This window comes from Schistocerca gregaria, chromosome 1 (assembly GCF_023897955.1).
Source record: "Schistocerca gregaria isolate iqSchGreg1 chromosome 1, iqSchGreg1.2, whole genome shotgun sequence".
In the NCBI taxonomy this organism is placed as follows: Eukaryota; Metazoa; Arthropoda; class Insecta; order Orthoptera; family Acrididae; genus Schistocerca; species Schistocerca gregaria.
This window is the reverse complement of record NC_064920.1, coordinates 590298762-590318233: the sequence shown is the minus strand read 5'-3', so window position 1 is coordinate 590318233 and position 19472 is coordinate 590298762. Positions and strand designations below refer to the sequence as shown.

General features: G+C 37.2%; 1 protein-coding gene across 6 annotated transcripts in view; it reads left to right on the top strand.

Annotated features, from left to right (window-relative positions):
* LOC126357561 (golgin subfamily A member 6-like protein 22) overlaps nt 1–19472 on the top strand; it is a 321544-nt gene that overhangs the window by 235214 nt on the left and 66858 nt on the right. For all 6 annotated transcript variants that reach the window (XM_050007470.1, XM_050007468.1, XM_050007469.1 and 3 more), the window contains one exon: nt 6761–6897. In XM_050007470.1, coding sequence (XP_049863427.1) covers nt 6761–6897 — 137 coding nt within the window. The remainder of the gene's footprint in view (nt 1–6760; nt 6898–19472) is intronic.

Below are 19472 nucleotides of genomic sequence, written 5' to 3'. Positions count from 1 at the left end.
GTAGATTCTATACTATCACTCTCCCTGTATGCTGATAGGTTTTGCATTTACTTTTGCTTCTCCTCTGTAGGTATTGCTGAATGACAACTGCACAGTGCCACATGAAAGGTGCAGTCCTGAATAATAAAATGATTGTACACTATTTTATTTCAGTTTTTTCTATCTTGAACTAACACTTACAGGACTTCACTATAGAACAATAAACTGGATCAGTTATTATGTAACTAACAGCACAATGTGAATCATTTCCACAGTCTTTCATATCAGTTCCATATAATTCTACCGATAGAAGGTATGTTTGCAATAATTACTTGGGACATGTAGACATATAGTCTTGAGGGACATTAATGTCTCTTATCACTGCTTCTCCCTGTTTCTCTTTCACCTCCACATCTTAGTGTTACCATTTCTTACTCTGACTCCACTGTAATTCTACACTTCATCTATAACTTTGTCTTTTTGGATTCAATTTATTTTCTTACTGTTACCACCCTCCTCCTCTTTCTCTGGAATGGTACTTAATGTACCTTTGTTCTTTTTATTTTCTTTGCTTTCTTTGTAATTGTGTTTAATGTTGCATCAGTATACCATTCATAGGGTGGCATTCCTGTTTATATATGTCAGCCTAATTTCCTGTAGCTGAACTCTTATACTCCCTAACCTATGCTTGTACTAATGAGTGTTTTCTCTTTTTAATGGTGTTTTATGTACTTACACAGAATCTGGATCAGACCTGTGCACTCTCCAATTCCTGCTGAAATCATTTGAACTGAACTGTTTTCATTGGTGATGGTGATTGTTTATAAGTGCTTTAGTGTGTTTCATTTTCCTCTCTAACTCCCAAAAAAGAGAACTCTACAAACAATAGTTTTTTTTAACTTCATGTTTTGCTTTACTCTCTATTTAATGATGGCAACTGATCATAAACTAAATATAAACCCATTGATCATATTTGCCATGATTAGTTGCAAATTTAGCTAAGGTGATCTATAAATGTTTACTTAGCCATTAATTATTTTGTTTCCTTCTTATAGTAATAATGTTTCACAACTTGATTAGGTTTTTCTTTTGTATGTGAGCCCCATTGATAATTTCAGCTGTGTACCAAAATATTGCATGTCTGTAATGGGAATGGTCACACAGAACAGAAGCAAAAGTGTCCTTCGAAAAGTGCACCAGTTTTGAATTGCATAGTATATTTTTGTCAGTTGACCACATTGTTGTATATCATTTTGGTTTCTGTAAACATTCTGATTGACTCTACAATCTGAATTTCTACATTGGAACAGTTTATTGTTGCACAGCTTGTGCTAATAGTGGAAACATGACATTAGAAAGGAAATACTTATACAACAACTTTGAGACTTCTTTGCACCATTCTAGGGCACAATTAAGCATTGAATTTATCACTGCTTCACAAACTCATTGTAAAATTCAATGAATCGGATTCAACACTGAACATTACAAGTTGGGGGTGCCCTTGTTCTGACTGATCTGCGCAAAACATTGTGATGGTTCATGACAATGTTCTGTTAGTCCAGTAAAGTTGGGTCTTTTCCACTCCCAAGGCATAAGATATCCTTCAATGTGATCTCCATTACTACTGTTACAGAATTCAGTTAACAAAGAAGTTGTAAGAAGCCTATCCAAAAAAAGGTGACATTTTGGTGATTCGTTTCTGAGAACATGTCAGTTTTGCAAGGAATAACATCTTTAGTGGTGGGGCTTACTTCCAATTAAATGTATTTATGAGTAAACAGAACTGCCATGTCTGAGGCTCAGAAAATGCATTCAAATGATTTGGTTATGACTTTTGGGTGGGCAGCATCACTGACTCATACATTTTTGTAGATGAAATAGGACAAGCTGTGAAAGTTAATGGAAAACATGATAAGAGATTATATGTGGCCTTATTTCAATGGAATAGAAAATTAATGGTCATGTTCTCAGCAGGAAGGTGCGACGTGTCACACTTTTTGTGAAACAATAGAGTTGTTTCAAGAGTGGTTTCTAATTGTCTGATCTCACATAATGGTAGCCAACAGTGGCCACCAAGGTCATGTTAATTAACCCCTTGCAATTTTTTTCTTTGATATTTTCTTAAATCATCAGTGTATGTAATCCAGCTTTACTGTATGATTAAATGATGATGGTGTCCTCTTGGGTAAAATATTCCATAGGTAAAATATTTCCCCATTCGGATCTCTGGGCAGGGACTACTCAAGAGGATGTTCTTATCAGGAGAAAGAAAACTGGCATTCTACGGGTGTCATAATGTCAGAAAATTTAAAAAGGGAAATGGATAGGTTAAAGTTAGTCATAATGGGAATTAGTGAAGTTCCATGGCAGGAGGAACAAGACTTTTGGTCAGGTGAATACAGGGCTATAAATACAAAATCAAATAGGGGTGATGCAGGAGTAGGTTTAATAATGAATAAAAAAATAGGAGTGTGGGTAAGCTACTACAAACAGCAAAGTGAATGCATTACTGTGGCCAAGATAGACACAAAGTCCACGCCTACTACAGTAGTACAAGTTTATATGCCAACTAGCTCTGCAGATGATGAAGAAATTGATTAAATGTATGATGAGATAAAAGAAATTATTCAGGTAGTGAAGGGAGTTGAAAATTTAATAGTCATGGGTGACTGGAATTAAAGAGTAGGAAAAGGAAGAGAAGGAAACATAGTAGGTGAATATGGAATGGGGCTAAGAAATGAAAGAGGAAGCCGCCTGGTAGAATTTTGCACAGAGCATAAATTAATCATAGCTAACACTTGGTTCAAGAATCATGAAAGAAGGTTGTATACATGGAAGAACCCTGGAGATACTAGAAGATATCAGATAGATTATATAATTATAAGACAGAGATTTAGGAACTGGGTTTTAAATTGTAAGACATTTCCAGGGACAGATGTGGACTTTGACCACAATCTATTGGTTATGAACTGTAGATTAAAACTGAAGAAACTGCAAAAAGATGGGAATTTAAGGAGATGGGACCTGGATAAACTGAAAGAACCAGAGGTTGTACAGGGTTTCAGGGAGAGCAGGGAGAGCATAAAGGAACAATTGACAGGAATGGGAGAAAGAAATGCAGTAGAAGATGAATGGGTAGCTTTGAGGGATGAAATAGTGAAGGCAGCAGAGGATCAAATAGATAAAAAGACGAGGGCTAGTAGAAACCCTTGGGTAAAAGAAGAAATATTAAATTTAATTGATGAAAGGAGAAAATGTAAAAATGCAGTAAATGGAGCAGGCAAAAAGGAATACAAACGTCTCAAAAATGAGATTGATAGGAAGTGCAAAATGGCTAGAGGACAAATGTAAGGATGTAGAGGCTTATCTCACAAGGGGTAAAATAGATACAGCCTACATGAAAATTAAAGGGACCTTTGGAGAAAGGAGAACCACTTACATGAATATCAAGAGCTTTGATGGAAACCCAGTTCTAAGCAAAGAAGGGAAAGCAAAAAGGTAGAAGGAGTATATAGAGGGTCTATACAAGGGCTATGTACTTGAAGACAATATTATGGAAATGGAAGAGGATGTAGATGAAGATGAAATGTGAGATATGATACTGCATGAAGAGTTTGACAGAGCACTGAAAGACCTGAGTCAAAACAAGGCCCCCATGAGTAGACAACATTCCATTAGAATTACTGACAGCCTTGGGAGAGCCAGTCCTGACAAAACTCTACCATCTGGTGAGCAAGATGTATGAGACAGGCAAAACACCTTCAGACTTCAAGAAAAATATAATAATTCCAATCCTAAAGAAAGCAGGTGTTGACAGATGTGAAAATTAATGAACTATCAGTTTAATAAGTCACAGCTGCAAAATACTAACCCGAATTCTTTACAGATGAATGGAAAAACTGATAGAAGCTGACCTCGAGGAAGATCAGTTTGGATTCTGTAGAAATGTTGGAACACGTGAGGCTATACTGACGCTACGACTTATCTTAGAAGAAAGATTAAGGAGGGGCAAACCTACATTCCTAGCATTTGTAGACTTAGAGAAAGCTTTTGACATTGTTTATTGGAATACTCTCTTTCAGGGACAGGGGTAAAATACAGGGAGTGAAAGGCTATTTACAATTTTTACAGAAAGCAGATGGCAGTTATAAGAATCGAGGGGTATGAAAGGGAAGCAGTGGTTGGGAAGGGAGTGAGACACGGTTGTTGACTATCCCCAATGTTATTCAATCTCTACATTGAGCAAGCAGTAATGGAAACAAAAGGAAAATTCAGAGTAGGAATTAAAATACATGGAGAAGAATTAAAAACTTTGAGGTTCGTCGATGACATTGTAATTCTGTCAGAGACAGCAAAGGACTTGGAACGCAATGGACAGTGTCTTGAAAGGAGGGTATAAGACGAACATCAACAAAAGCAAAAAGAGTATAATGGAATGTAGTCGAATTAAATTTGGGTGATGCTGAGGGAATTCGATTAGGAAACGAGACACTTAAAGTAGTAAAGGAGTTTTGCTATTTCGGGAGCAAAATAACTGATGATGGTCAAAGTAGAGAGGATATAAAATGTAGACTGGCAACGGCAAGGAAAGCGTTTCCGAAGAAGAGAAATTTGTTAACATCGAGTATAGATTTAAATGTCAGGAAGTCGTTTCTGAAAGTATTTGTATGGAGTGTGGCCATGTATGGAAGTGAAATGTGGACGATAAATAGTTTAGACAAGAAGAGAATAGAAGCTTTCCAAATGTGGTGCTACAGAATAATGCTGAATATTAGATAGGTAGATCACAAACTAAGGAGGAGGTATTGAATAGAATTGGGGAGAAGAGGAGCTTGTGGCACAATTTGACTAGAAGAAGGGATCGGTTGGTAGGACTTGTTCTGAGACATCGAGGAATCACCAATTTAGTATTGGAGGGCAGTGTGGAGGGTAAAAATTGAAGAGGGAGACCAAGAGATGAATACGCTAAGCAGATTCAAAAGGATGTAGGCTGCAGTAGATAGTGGGAGATGAAGGAGCTTGCACAGGACAGAGTACCATGGAGACTGCATCAAACCAGTCTCAGGACTGAAGACCACAACAACAACAACATGTAATAACACCAAAACAACTGTGAGTTAAAGCAGGAAATTTGATGTGTTGTTGTCAAAATGCATAGCAGATTTCAAGTTCTTGCATGCCAGAGCAGTAGAGGAGGTCATATGCCAGACCTCAGTTTCCATCCCGTTTTTGTTAATGTGTTTTGAAAAAAAAATTAAAACAAAAAAAATAAAGTTCATAACTTCATATATCAAAACTGGTGCATATTTTGAAGGATCCTATAGTTGACAGTGATACAGGACTTCAATATCAACTGCAGCTGATTGACATGTGGTACATGGGTACCCCACATGACACAGAATACTTCCCTAATGTCTATATGGTTTACATAGGCGGCTGCAACTGAGTTGTCACCTGCCCTTGATTTTGCTTGTTGTTTCCATTTATGACTTCCTGTATTATAGTACTTTAATCTCAATTTACTGTAAAATGTAGAAAATGTCTAATGAATAATGACTGCTGGAAACATTCTCAGACTTCTCACTTTGTCAATTCAGAGTGAAACCTCGAGCTTTTGACGATTTCCTCCAGGTCTATGGTTTCTTCATTCTCTTCAGAAGTGGCAATTTTTTTTATGGAACAGTCTGAGGAATGTGCATTAAATTTGGCCACCTACTTCAAGCTGATACACACTAATTTGTATGTTAGCACCCAGAGTTTTCATCATCCAGTCCAGAAGAGAGCAGTTTTAAATATATTAGTAAAATATGGCAAAAACTGTGTCTAAAGAAGATCACTTGGATTCCCAAATTAATCATCTGAAGTATGTGTTCCAAAAGAACAGCTATGTTTCACAAGATATGAAGTTAGCATTCTCCAAGAAAAGAAAATGTTGAACTTCCATGTGGTGAGCCATTGATTGTATTCCTTCCTTTCTGCAGCACTACATTCAACAAAATAGACAGAGTCTGGAAAGGTGAATTATAAAACCTACTTGCCAACCTCGTAAGAAGACAAAGGAAATACTATGCCCTCTTAAGGACAGTTAAGGCCTCAGGATCCCTAGGACTTGTAACATCCCTTGTGAGTGTGGGAACAGTTACATTGGTCAGTCTATCCACTGTGCAGAATCAAGAACTGGAAAAATCAAGAACTGGAGAAATCTGCAGTCCTGAGCACAAGTTCACAAACAAAACAAAATACTGTTTGACAGAAAAAATTTTGTCCCAGGCTCCTGCATGCTGAGATTCCATAATTAAAGATGCTGTAGAAATAAGACTGTGTGGGAAGAAATTCAACCATGACAGCAGATAAATATTAACTGTGTATGGAAGCAATCTTTCATTGCAGAGAAGAGGAAGAGATATATGCTGTAATATTTGTGCTACTAAGTGAGTGATGGCATGACCAAAGCAGGTGCTGACACCATCTGCAACAGCATTATGTAATTATTGACCAATCAGAATCTGTCTGTGTGCTGTAAAACGCCTCTACAGCATTAGTTTTGACAGTCAGTTGCTCCTTACAAATCCAATGGAGGTAATTGTTAAAAGCTCAAGGTTTTATCCTGAAATGATGTGGGAAGGAGTCATAGAATGTTTCATACAACAGTGTCATCATCAAAGACTTGGTTCTCAAACGACTGTTTAAGATAATTTGAAGTTCATTTATAGAAGCATCTTGCATGATGTGCATAGCTATGTTCATAATTGTATGCTTATCTTATATAACTTTGTTCCAGAATCCCAATGGGAAAAGCTGAATAATGAGAAAGAAGATGCAATAAAATCCCTGGAAGAGAAACATCAAAATGAAATGAAACAGTTTAGAGATGAAGTAGAGGAAATGAAAAAGATGTATATGACAAGAGAGAAAGAAGTGAGTTAAATAAGATTTTATGTTTATTCATGTTGCTTTGATTTACTTGAAAACATTAGAGTTGGTATCCATATTAAATCAACACTCAACAAAATGTTACTGAGCTTCAGCATGATCTTATGGGCTATCCCAAGTAGATAAAGTGTGTACCACGTCTTACTATGTGGCATCATTTTATAAACTTCAGGAAAACACATTGTGATATAATTAAGTGGCATGGTGAAAAAAAAAAGACTTTCATAGCAAGGACTTATCAAGGCACCAGACTGTGCTGAACCCACCTCACATTTAACTAACAAACAAAATTTCTGGTAGCAGGATCACTAATTTAATTAATTGGTCTGTTCTTGTGGCAGTTTCTTCTTTTGTAGACTGCTATATATCAGGTGTACTTTGAATTTCATGGCATGCTCATGACCACTCTATTGCAGGGATGGGGGATGTCTCATTAGTAGTAGCACATCTTTATATATTAAATCCTGAATCTACTCCAAGGCATTACTGACGTGCTGTGTTCATTGTCAACTGTAAGCAATCTTTCAGCTTTCAGACATTAAAAAACAGTTTCAGTGACACACTGTGATGAGACAGAATAACTTCAGACTGAATACCACAATGACAATATATGCTGTTACAGAATTTTCCACAGTCCCAATTACAAGCACAATAAACTATGACCAGTGAGACTGGTAGTACTCATGGAAAGATAATAAATCCCATCAGACAATGACAATTTCACTGATGAAGTAGAAAGCAAACAGTATATAATAGGACTCAATACCAGGAATTGTATGTTGCCAAATCTTGGTGACAAGCACACAAATATGTTGGGATAATTCAATTGCTCATTAATTTCTTTTCAGTCTGTTTCATAACTTAATTCCGCAATATTTGAAATGTGGTTGTGAGAATTATTGTAATTACAATGTTTTGAGAAGGATAGATTGCTGCTCACCATATAGAGGAGATGCTGAGTTGCTCACGGGCACAATAAAAGGACTGCTACACATTTACGTTTTTGGTTGAAAGGCCTTCTTCTGAAGTAAAAAACACACATACATTCATACAAGCACAATTCTCTCTCTCTCTCTCTCTCTCTCTCTCTCTCTCTCTCACACACACACACACACACACACACACACACACACAGACACACTGCCACTGTCTCTGGCTGCTGAGGCTGGACTGTGTGGTGTACCAACATGGTGGAAATTTTAAAAGCTGCAGTCTTCAATGCAACTCATAATTTTCTAATAAAAGGGTCCATGTATAATATCAAACATATGCAGAATTACATGATAAATGTAATGGTGTTTCTCATTTTACCATAACTTTAATCATTGCCAAGTTTTGTTGCTTTTGTACAGAACGACACCAATGCTGGTGATAATACATAAAGGCCACAGGCTCTATGTGTTGTCTGGTACATTGTAGGCTGTTGTTAACACTTCACATATTCCTCATAGAATTTAACCAACAAAGTTTAACCAACAAGCGTGGACATCAATAATTTGCTCTGTGAGATGGGCAAAGTTGCTGATCTTTGCTGCGTACAGTATCCTCCACATGTCCTCACAGATATAAATCTGTGAGACTTAAATCTGGGGAATGTGGTAACCACTCCACTGGACCTCTATCACCTACCCATATCCAGATGTGCTTGGATAGCCAATGAATAAATATATGGAGTACAATCATGCTGAAAGAAATTTGGAAATGTCCTGTCTTCAACAGTAGTGATTGTAACATATCTTTGTATAACAACTCCAAATAACATGCTGCTATTAGTGTACTTTGAGAACCTCATATTTCTCAGAAAGCCATTACTTTTTATGTAGCAACTATCTTCAAGGGATCCATCTAGTGAGGGTTGACTTCTGACCAGTATATGTGATTATGTTTGTACACTTCTCCATACATACAGAAAGAGCATTCATATGTAAAGGATGCATCACACGGGAAGTGACTATTTTCATCCAGCATGCACGTCATCCATTCTGCAAGCTGAAACTGATGGTCTGGTTCATCCTCAGTGTCATTTTGTAACATATGCATTTTGTAGGGGTGCCATTTGCATGTTGCAAAAATTCTCATTATTGTTGAATGGCTGATCCCAGTTTCATTTCAGATGCAGTGAGTACTGCACTCTAGACTCTTACTGAACAGTGCCACAACAGCACTTGATATTGCTGCATCCATAACAGTTTTCAGCCATCCAGCTTTTTGGTTTGTCTGCCACGGAATCGGTTTCACAGAATTTTGCAAGAAGTTTCACCACCACACTGTGTGTAATGGATGGTCTGTCTGGGTGACATTAGTTGAAATCTTCTGTCACAATGCAAGCGCTCTTCTCCTGATATCTGGACAATCTTAATGTGTTTGGCTTGCATTAATACCATCACCTTTCATGCTGTGTGTAAGAAAGGAACATCAGTAATAACTTGAGGAAGAAAAAACCTTTGCTCAAGTGAAGGGCACTATTGTTTTTCCCATCTAATTCTCTTATCTGTTTGACATAACACCCCTTTAATTTGAAAATTATGAGCTGCATTCAAGTTTGCTCATATTGCAATGGATGGCATGCTGATAAGTTGCAGACAGGCACAATTAAAAGGCACTCACATATAGGTTTTGGCTACAGCCTTCGCTACTAAAGAGAGAAAGAGAAATGCACATACAACATTCATACACAAGCACATACAAGCAAGCACACCTTACACACACACACACACACACGACAGCCACCTCCATCATCTTGGACCAAATGCCGGCATTCTCTGTGTGTGTGAGGTTTCCTTGCTTGTGTGTGTGTGTGTGTGTGTGTGTGTGTGTGTGTGTGTGTGTGTGTGTGTATGTATGTGTGTGTGTGTGTGTGTGTGTGTGTGTGTGTGTGTGTCTTTACTGATATGAAGGCTGTGACCAAAAGCTATATGTAAGTGTCTTTTAATCACGCCTGTCTGCAATTTGACATGTCTTGTTTACAGTAAGTAGTAATCTATCTGTTGCTACAGTGTTGATATCCATACCTGGAGTTTCCATTGTTTAATTTTGGCATGTCGGTAACATAGCCTCTCAGGTTTCCTCTGTCTCCCATCTGATACTACTTGACTTTCAATTTCTGCTTACATACCTACATTTTAGAAGTGTGGTTCCACACACATGGACCACCCTTTGTATCAATATTCATATGAATAATTACTTTCCAACTAGATGCAGCTCACACCCAATGTCTCAAGACAACCAGTAATAATGTTTTTCACAACTTTGAAAGACTATAGACAAAAAGTTAAGGAGAGACTGTCATGTGGATTGTGAACACAAGTTTAAAGGAACCTAAGAAACAAAGTTTGGTGTACTTTCACATTTGTGTTCTACCATTTCAGTGGACATGAGTGAAAATGTACTGATTTATTAATGTGAGTGAAAATGTACTGATTTATTATGCATATTTCAGACTGTTGTTAAATTACAATGTACTACCCTGGGACAGTGATCACTACTACAGAAATACACTTACCCATAACAGCACTTCCAACCAGTAGTATATACTCTTTCTTAACTAGAATTCTGAGATTAAAAAGTAAGCCATAAAGTAAATAATGGAACTATTAGAAAGGAAACAAAAATTAATGGAAAATTCACCCCAGAATAAAAGTGAGTGTGATACAGTAGACACATCCATCTATTGAATCATCATTTTATAGTGTAAGAAGTTAATAGTAGATCCTCTTCCTCCATTTACTTGTATTTCTCTGCCAGAAAGTAGGTCTGAGATACTGTGGCTATGTTCGAAGATTTGTCTCAGGAGCAACATCACTTTCAGTTTTGTGAGCCTACTTGTTCCTCAGATCAGGACTTAAAAGCTCTAATATAAAGGATGTAAATGAGGATGAACGAAGTTAAATAGACTAGGTTTGGATGAATTACTGACCAAAACAAAGCAAACAGGCACATGAAGATATGTCTACTGGAAATAAAACCTTTGGAATTGCAGATTTTTACTTTAGTATTGAAAATAGAAACCAAGAAACACAAAAATCTCTAAAAATGAAGATATTTTGATGAAGACTGCAAACTAAAATGAATCAGTAGTCAGTAGTCAGTAGTGAGACAGTGTGTGTTTCGGAAGTTAACAGAAGCCACGAACCCCCTTGAAGATGTCCTCCGCAGATGGGGACGAAACGTCGGGTTACAATGCGAAATCCATCAAACCACGGCATAATAGCCCGGAAAAGAATTTTATTAATCATAAAATGAATCATTCAGACACTGAAATCCAAGACAGAAAACACTTCCAGAAAAAATGGTCACACTTTCCAGAATGATATGCCACAGGAAATGTCAACACTAATCAATGCGTGTTCTAATGATTTATGAGTGAAAGCTCTTCCTTGCAAGCTAAAAAATGAAAAGGGACATAAAACTAATGTACAGAGGCTCAAATAATGTCTGAAACTTAACAATAATAATACCATGAACAATGACAAGAGAAAAGAGAGAACCGAAATATAATTATGAACAGCAGTAATAGTTCTCAGTATTCACTGTTTGTATTTGAACAAAAGAAACAAAGCATTACTGAGAAATAACAGTTACTGATAGGTGAAAAACAACTCAAAGTAAGACAGTAGCAATGACAAAACTGATGTCTAATAACTGCAGCAAATACTGATGTGATAAATCAAAGTAAAAGGTACCAAAAATTCTGAAGAAATGCATTACATACTGAGTGAAATTAGAGCACTTGTGCAGTTCACTCTAATCAAGAATGATCCTATCTAAACTTAATTTGTTTAAAATTTAAATTCTTTAATATTCTGGTTCTGTGCAGTTCTTTGTATGACCTCCTAGTACTGTAGAGCAAAACTGTTGGCAATAAATACTGACACACTTTGAGGCAATAACGAAGCAACAGCCTTCAGACATTTCTAACCCACTTCTGATACATTTCAGGGAATAGGCAACATTTCCTTCATTTACATGGATGAGATGATCTGAGAGTAGGTTTGCAAGGGCCTAAAAACAGTTGTCAAATAATCAGTTCATCTGTAAATTGCATCTTGGAGTTTATTACATTTAGGATTTACACTCTAACTGCCCAAAGGAGATAAAAGTGCTGTTAACCTAAATTTGCTTAGGCCATATGAATTATTTATATGGAAACTGCAGATTAGATGAAAAGTTTCCAGTGAAGAAAGGAGGCAAGGAAAGCTTGGCAACAACTAGTGTTGCCATGTTGAAGAGGTGAAATGCTTCTGATTCAGAGTCCTTTGGAGACCATTTCATGTGATAGCATCCACATCTTGAAAGAGTGAGCCTTGGGATGGACCAACACTACGTAAAAATTGGAAACTTGGTCATGAGACCGTTCACATCTACATGATCAACTGGATAGAGGTGATATTATTCTGGCTCAGCAATGTAGTGGACAATTACATACACTTCAGATGACCTTAATGGGCTGAAACATATCTCTAATGTGCTTTTCTTTTGAAACAAAGTTCTTAACTAAATTCTGTATTCAGTCTCCTTGTGTCTTCAATCTCCTTCTGAATTAATTCTCCTGAATTCAGTCTCCTTTGAACTTACAAATTAGTCTCACTGTCCTCACATACAGACAAAAATTCTAGCATACTTTGTATATTTTCACTTCCTTCTGTTTAATGGCATAGTCATTTTAGACAGTGGAGGTAAAGTCATTAAATATATATTTTGTTAGAATGAGCAATAATAATGCTTTTGAGTTGACAACTAGACATCTTGCATGCCTCTCATGTGAAATTGAAATCGTTACATTTACTTTCAAATATATTCACTTTTTAGTACTGTTTATTTGTGATAACAAAAGCCAGGTCTCAATGGTTCTACAAAGTTGTGGTAAACAATATAAAAATAAATTCCACGTGGACTCTGCATGTCACTTCAGTATAAAATGGAGTTACTTACCCTTGTGCAAAACTGTTTATTTCATTTGCCTCAAATAGTGAGAAGTGACATAGACATGAAAGTAAATTACTGTGTCATCTAGTTCTGGATCTGAATATAAATAAGAGAGCCATAAAAATAGAAAAAATGTGATAGGATCAGAATAAGTTAACCCAGAGCTAAACATTATGATAGTCAAACAAGATGTGGAATAAGAAAAAAAGTAATTCTGCTGTAATGTGTTTTCCAAAAAGCACATGTACTTCACTTAATCATAAAATAAAATCATCTACATTAAAAATGATCCTTGATATATGATCAGAATGATCAACCTGATCACTGAAACCTGATGTTGATAGCAGTGAGATTTTTGTGGAAAATTTAGATGTATATAAAAAGGATAGACAAATGTGAAGTAGACATGGTATATTTGACGCAGTAGACAAGAAACCCAAATCCAGCGAAACAGAAATTGAAACTGCATGTGAGATTGTTTGGATAAGACTCTGTATCAGGGGTGGACATAAAATGACAGTTGAATCCTTCTATCACCCACTAGACTCATCTCTTGATGTAACTGAAAACTTAAGAGGAAATCTACATCTACATCTACATCCATACTCCGCAAGCCACTTGGCGGTGTGTGGCGGAGGGTACCCTGAGTACCTCTATCGGTTCTCCCTTCTACTCCAGTCTCATATTGTACGTGGAAAGGAGGATTGTTGGTATGCTTCTGTGTGGGCTCTAATCTCTCTGATTTTATCCTCATGGTCTCTTCGCGAGATATACGTAGGAGGGAGCAATATACTGCTTGACTCTTCTGTGAAGGTATGTTCTCGAAACTTTAACAAAAGCCCATACCTAGCTACTGAGCGTCTCTCCTGCAGAGTCTTCCACTGGAGTTTATTTATCATCTCCATAACGCTTTCGCGATTACTAAATGATTCTGTAACGAAGCGCGCTGCTCTCCGTTGGATCTTCTCTATCTCTTCTATCAACCCTATCTGGTGCGGATCCCACACTGCTGAGCAGTATTCAAGCAGTGGGCAAACAAGTGTACTGTAACCTACTTCCTTTGTTGTCGGATTGCATTTCCTTAGGATTCTTCCAATGAATCTCAGTCTGGCATCTGCTTTACCGACGATCAACTTTATATGATCATTCCATTTTAAATCACTCCTAATGTGTACTCCCAGATAATTTATGGAATTAACTGCTTCCAGTTGCTGACCTGCTATTTTGTAGCTAAATGATAAGGGACCTATCTTTCTATGTATTCGCATCACATTACACTTGTCTGCATTGAGATTCAATTGCCATTCCGTGCACCATGCGTCAATTCACTGTAGATCCTCCTGCATTTCAGTACAATTTTCCATTGTTGCAACCTCTCGATACACCACAGCATCATCTGCAAAAAGCCTCAGTGAACTTCTGATGTCATCCACCAGGTCATTTATGTATATTGTGAACAGCAACGGTCCTATGACACTCCCCTGCGGCACACCTGAAATCACTGTTACTTCGGAAGACTTCTCTCCATTGAGAATGACATGCTGCGTTCTGTTATCTAGGAACTCTTCAATCCAATCACACAATTGATCTGATAGTCTGTATGCTCTTACTTTGTTCATTAAACGACTGTGGGGAACTGTGTCAAACGCCTTGCGGAAGTCAAGAAACACGGCATCTACCTGTGAACCCGTGTCTAAGGCCATCTGAGTCTCGTGGACGAATAGCGCGAGCTGGGTTTCATATGACCGTCTTTTTCGAAACCCATGCTGATTCCTACAGAGTAGATTTCTAGTCTCCAGAAAAGACATTATACTCGAACATAATACGTGTTCCAAAATTCTACAACTGATCGACGTTAGAGATATAGGTCTATAGTTCTGCACATATGTTCGACGTCCCTTCTTGAAAACGGGGATGACCTGTGCCCTTTTCCAATCCTTTGGAACGCTTCGCTCTTCTAGAGACCTACGGTACACTGCTGAAAGAAGGGGGGCAAGTTCCTTCACGTACTCTGTGTAAAATCGAACTGGTATCCATCAGGACCAGCGGCCTTTCCTCTTTTGAGCGATTTTAATTGTTTCTCTATCCCTCTGTCGTCTATTTCAATATCTACCATTTTGTCAACTGTGCGACAATCTAAAGAAGGAACTACAGTGCAGTCTTCCTCTGTGAAACAGCTTTGGAAGAAGACATTTAGTATTTTGGCCTTTAGTCTGTCATCCTCTGTTTCAGTACCATTTTGGTCACATAGTGTCTGGACATTTTGTTTTGATCCACCTACCACTTTGACATAGGACCAAAATTTCTTAGGATTTTCTGCCAAGTCAGTACATAGAACTTTACTTTCGAATTCATTGAAAGCCTCTCGCATAGCCCTCCTCACACTACATTTCGCTTCGCGTAATTTTTGTTTGTCTGCAAGGCTTTGGCTATGTTTATGTTTGCTGTGAAGTTCCCTTTGCTTCCGCAGCAGTTTTCTAACTCGGTTGTTGTACCACGGTGGCTCTTTCCCATCTCTTACGATCTTGCTTGGCACATACTCATCTAACGCATATTGTACGATGGTTTTGAACTTTGTCCACTGATCCTCAACACTATCTGTACTTGAGACAAAACTTTTGTGTTGAGCCGTCAGGTACTCTGTAATCTGCTTTTTGTCACTTTTGCTAAACAGAAAAATCTTCCTACCCTTTTTAATATTTCTATTTATGGCTGAAATCATCAATGCAGTAACTGCTTTATGATCGCTGATTCCCTGTTCTGCATTAACTGATTCAAATAGATCGGGTCTGTTTGTCACCAGAGGGTCTAATATGTTATCGCCACAAATCGGTTCTCTGTTTAACTGCTCAAGGTAGTTTTCAGATAAAGCACTTAATCTCAGTTGATTTGCATGTAAATTTCTCAGTCATACTGTAATCATCAGTGGAGTCTTTAATTATTCAAAAATTAATTGGTAAAAGTACAGTTTTGTTAGTGATGGGCATGATAAGACATCCTGTGAAGCATTACTAAATGCCTTCTCTGAAAACTACCTTGAACAGATACTTAGGAAGACCAGTTGCTTCAGAAATATATTGGGCCTAGTAGAAACAAATAAACCTGATCTCTTTGAGGATGTGCACATCGAAAGTGGTATCAGTGACCATGATGCAACCATGGAAACGGTAATTACCAAACCACAAAGGACAACTAAAATGAGCACAAAGATATATATGTACAATAAACTATACAAAAAAATTGGTATTGTCACGTCTCAATGAGGACTTTTAGCACAGAACAGGAACATTTAGAGGAACTGTGGCTCATGTTTGAAAGAATAGTTAGTTATGCTCTGGAGGGATATGTACCTGTAAAACAGTTCATAATGGGAAGGAACCTCTGTGGTACACAGTCACTGTAAAGAAATTTCTACAGAAACAGATGCAACTGCATAAGGGGTGTAAGACAAAGTGTTGGGCTATTGATAGAGATATGCTGAATAAAATGTGTTAGGCTGTCAAGAGAGCTATACCTGATATCTTCAATGACTGTAGTATCAGAATATTGTCAAGTGATATTTCACAAAACCCTAAGAAATTCTGGTTGAATGTAAACGCTATTAGTGGCATAAAAGTTAGTGTCCAGTATCTCATGAAATAAGAAGGAACTGAAAACAAGGACAGCAAAGCAAAAGCTTAACTCCATTTTCAAATGTTCTTTTACAATGGAAAACCCAGGAGAATTGCCCCTGTTTAGTCCTTGTATGACCGAAAAAGTGAAGAAATAAGTATTAGTGTCAGTGGTATTGAGAAACAGCTAAAATCATTGAATTTGAACAAAGCTCCATGACCAGATGGAATCTCTGTCAGAGTTTATATTGAATTTGCGGCTGAGTTAGCCCCTCTCTCAGACAAACAACTGTGCTTATCCTTGAAATAAATTTGTTGCAGAATTTAGAACATATTCTTATCACAAAAAAAATTTGTGACTGGAGTGAGGGCTTTTTGGTCGGGAGAATGCAGCATGTTATCTTGGCTGGGGAGTCATCGTCAGATGTAGAAGTAATTTCAGGTGTGTCCCATGGATGTTTGTTGGAAGTATTGATGTCCCCGTAGTATATTAATGAACTTGCAGACAATATTGATCATAACCTCAAGCTTTTTGCAGATGATACAGTTATCTATAATCAAGTACTATCTGATAGAAGGAGCATAACTATTCAGTTAGATCTTAATAAGATTTCAAAGTGGTGCAAAGACTGGCAACTTTCTTTAAATGTTCAGAAATGTAAAACTGTGCCCTTTACAAAACAAAAACCTGTAGTATCTCATGACTATAAGATCAATGAATTGCTATTGGCATCAACCAACACATACAGATTCCTGGGTCTAATGCTTTGTAGGGATATGAAATTAAATGTTCACATAGACTCAGTCATGTCTAAAGCACATGGGAGATTCAGTTTATTGGTAGTCTACAAAGGAGATTGCTTAAAAATGACTTGTCAACTAGTTTTAGAATACTGCTGAAGAGTTTGTGACCCATACCACATAGGACTAAGAGGGTATATGGAACATGTACAGAGAAGGTCAGCATGAAAGGTTACATGTTTGTTCGATCCATGGGGAAAGTGTTACAGAGATATGGAAGGAACTGAACTTGAAGACTCTTGAGGGTAGACAGAAACTATTCCGAGAAAGTCTATTAACAAGGTTTCCAAGAACCAGCTTTAAATGACAGCTCTACGAATATACTACAACCCCTACACATCACTCGCATAGGGATCATAAGGATAAGATTAGAATAATTACTGCACACACACAGACACACAGACATTGAAACAATCATTCTTCCTGTACTCCATATGTGAAAGGAATGGGAAGTAATTGTAGTAACTGGTACAATGGGATGTACCCTCTGCCGTGCACCTCATGGGGGTTTGCAGAATGTAGATGTAGATGTAGATATATAAGTGTTAGTGTCTGGCTCTTGTAGAGGCCAGATACAAAACACATTTATATGACTCAGTTGTTACATATGGCATAAGTAAATCATTGTTTTGCTGTCAATGATAGTAAACACTATATTTCCTTTACAGATGAGAACTCTGTGATTTTAATTGTATCTGTAGACTTCACTATATACTTATGTTAAATTTCCTGCTTTATAGAGAAAGTGTTCCTTTTTTTCTAAAACTTTTGACAAGATAATAGAATGTATTTATTATGAATGTTCACTCTTCACACATGTCTTCAACTACCATATGGACATTTTTTAAAAATTAACTGAATTATATCTTATAAAGAAAAGTGTACATATGAAAGGCTTCCTTGTCTCTATTTTTACTTGATTGTATGTTATTGTACATCAGAATTATTTCACAAGTAATATTGGCAAGAAAACATAGCATTCGGTTTCAATGCATTCCATTAGCAGGATGTTTTAATGGAAACTGTTGTTGTCATACCTTATGCATTGCATCAAATGGTGGTTTCTGCATGATGGAATTTACCAGAAACAAGCAACAGTTCATTTTATTTGAGATGCATCTGTATCTCATAAATCAAGTAGACTTATATAAAAGACAGCTGACACAATATAACCATTTGGAATAGAGTCACATTCTGATATAAATATGATAATGGGATGTTCTGATTTGAACACAAGTAATGTAAGGATTAATGGCAACCAATCACCATGCAGTTGAGGTGTTGAGCAATCAGTAGGCGATCACCGCAGTTAAACAGCAGCAGCTGGCTGGGATTATGTAGCCGAGCATGTGGGTATGTGATTTGTACTAGTTAGCTCTGAAGGAGGACATTGCCTGAAAGCTAAGAAACATTTTCAGTCTTATAAGTGCTTGTCGACTGATTAATTCCTCATCTGTACGATGACTGATTACCTTTACTCCATACATTATACAAACTCATTTAAAAATGTATATTATTTTGCATGAATGGAAACAGGAATATAGTCATTAGTATTATGTGCCATGAATGGAAATAACCTACAGAAAACTACTGGCCAAACGTTGGGAAGCTATGAGAACAAAAACAATGAGGATAGAGCTGCAACTGACTTATATGATCTTCTTGAGCAAATTTGATTAACTTTAATGAATCTTGTCATACTGTAATAATTTAGTTTGAGGTAGAAAACAGTCATACATTAATAAACTGTGGCTGACACTTCTTAGTTATGTAAATAATCTCTCTATTTCTCTTGCTGATACTTCCTTAGTTATGTAAGTAGTCCCTCTCTCTCTCTCTCTCTCTCTCTCTCTCTCTCTCTCTCTCTCTCTCTCTCCCCCTCTCCCCCTCCTCCTCCCTCCCCCTCCCTCCCTCTCCATCCCTCTCTGTCCACAAGTACATGTAAATTTATGGGAAACAATTTATGGAACAGGGACATATAAAATTTTACATTAAGTAGTACAAAGAATAATACATGCAAAATAGTACAAAAAAGTACAAAGAATGATACTTGCCTATACAAGACACAGGAATACAACTTTTTATACATTTATACTAACAGTATTGTAACTGGATAGTCTGTATGCCCTAAGGCTTTACTTTTGTTTTCTCTAAACACAAAGCCCTTATATTCACTACAATAGTTCAGTAAAGATTTTACCACACTCAACAGCTGTCCATCAT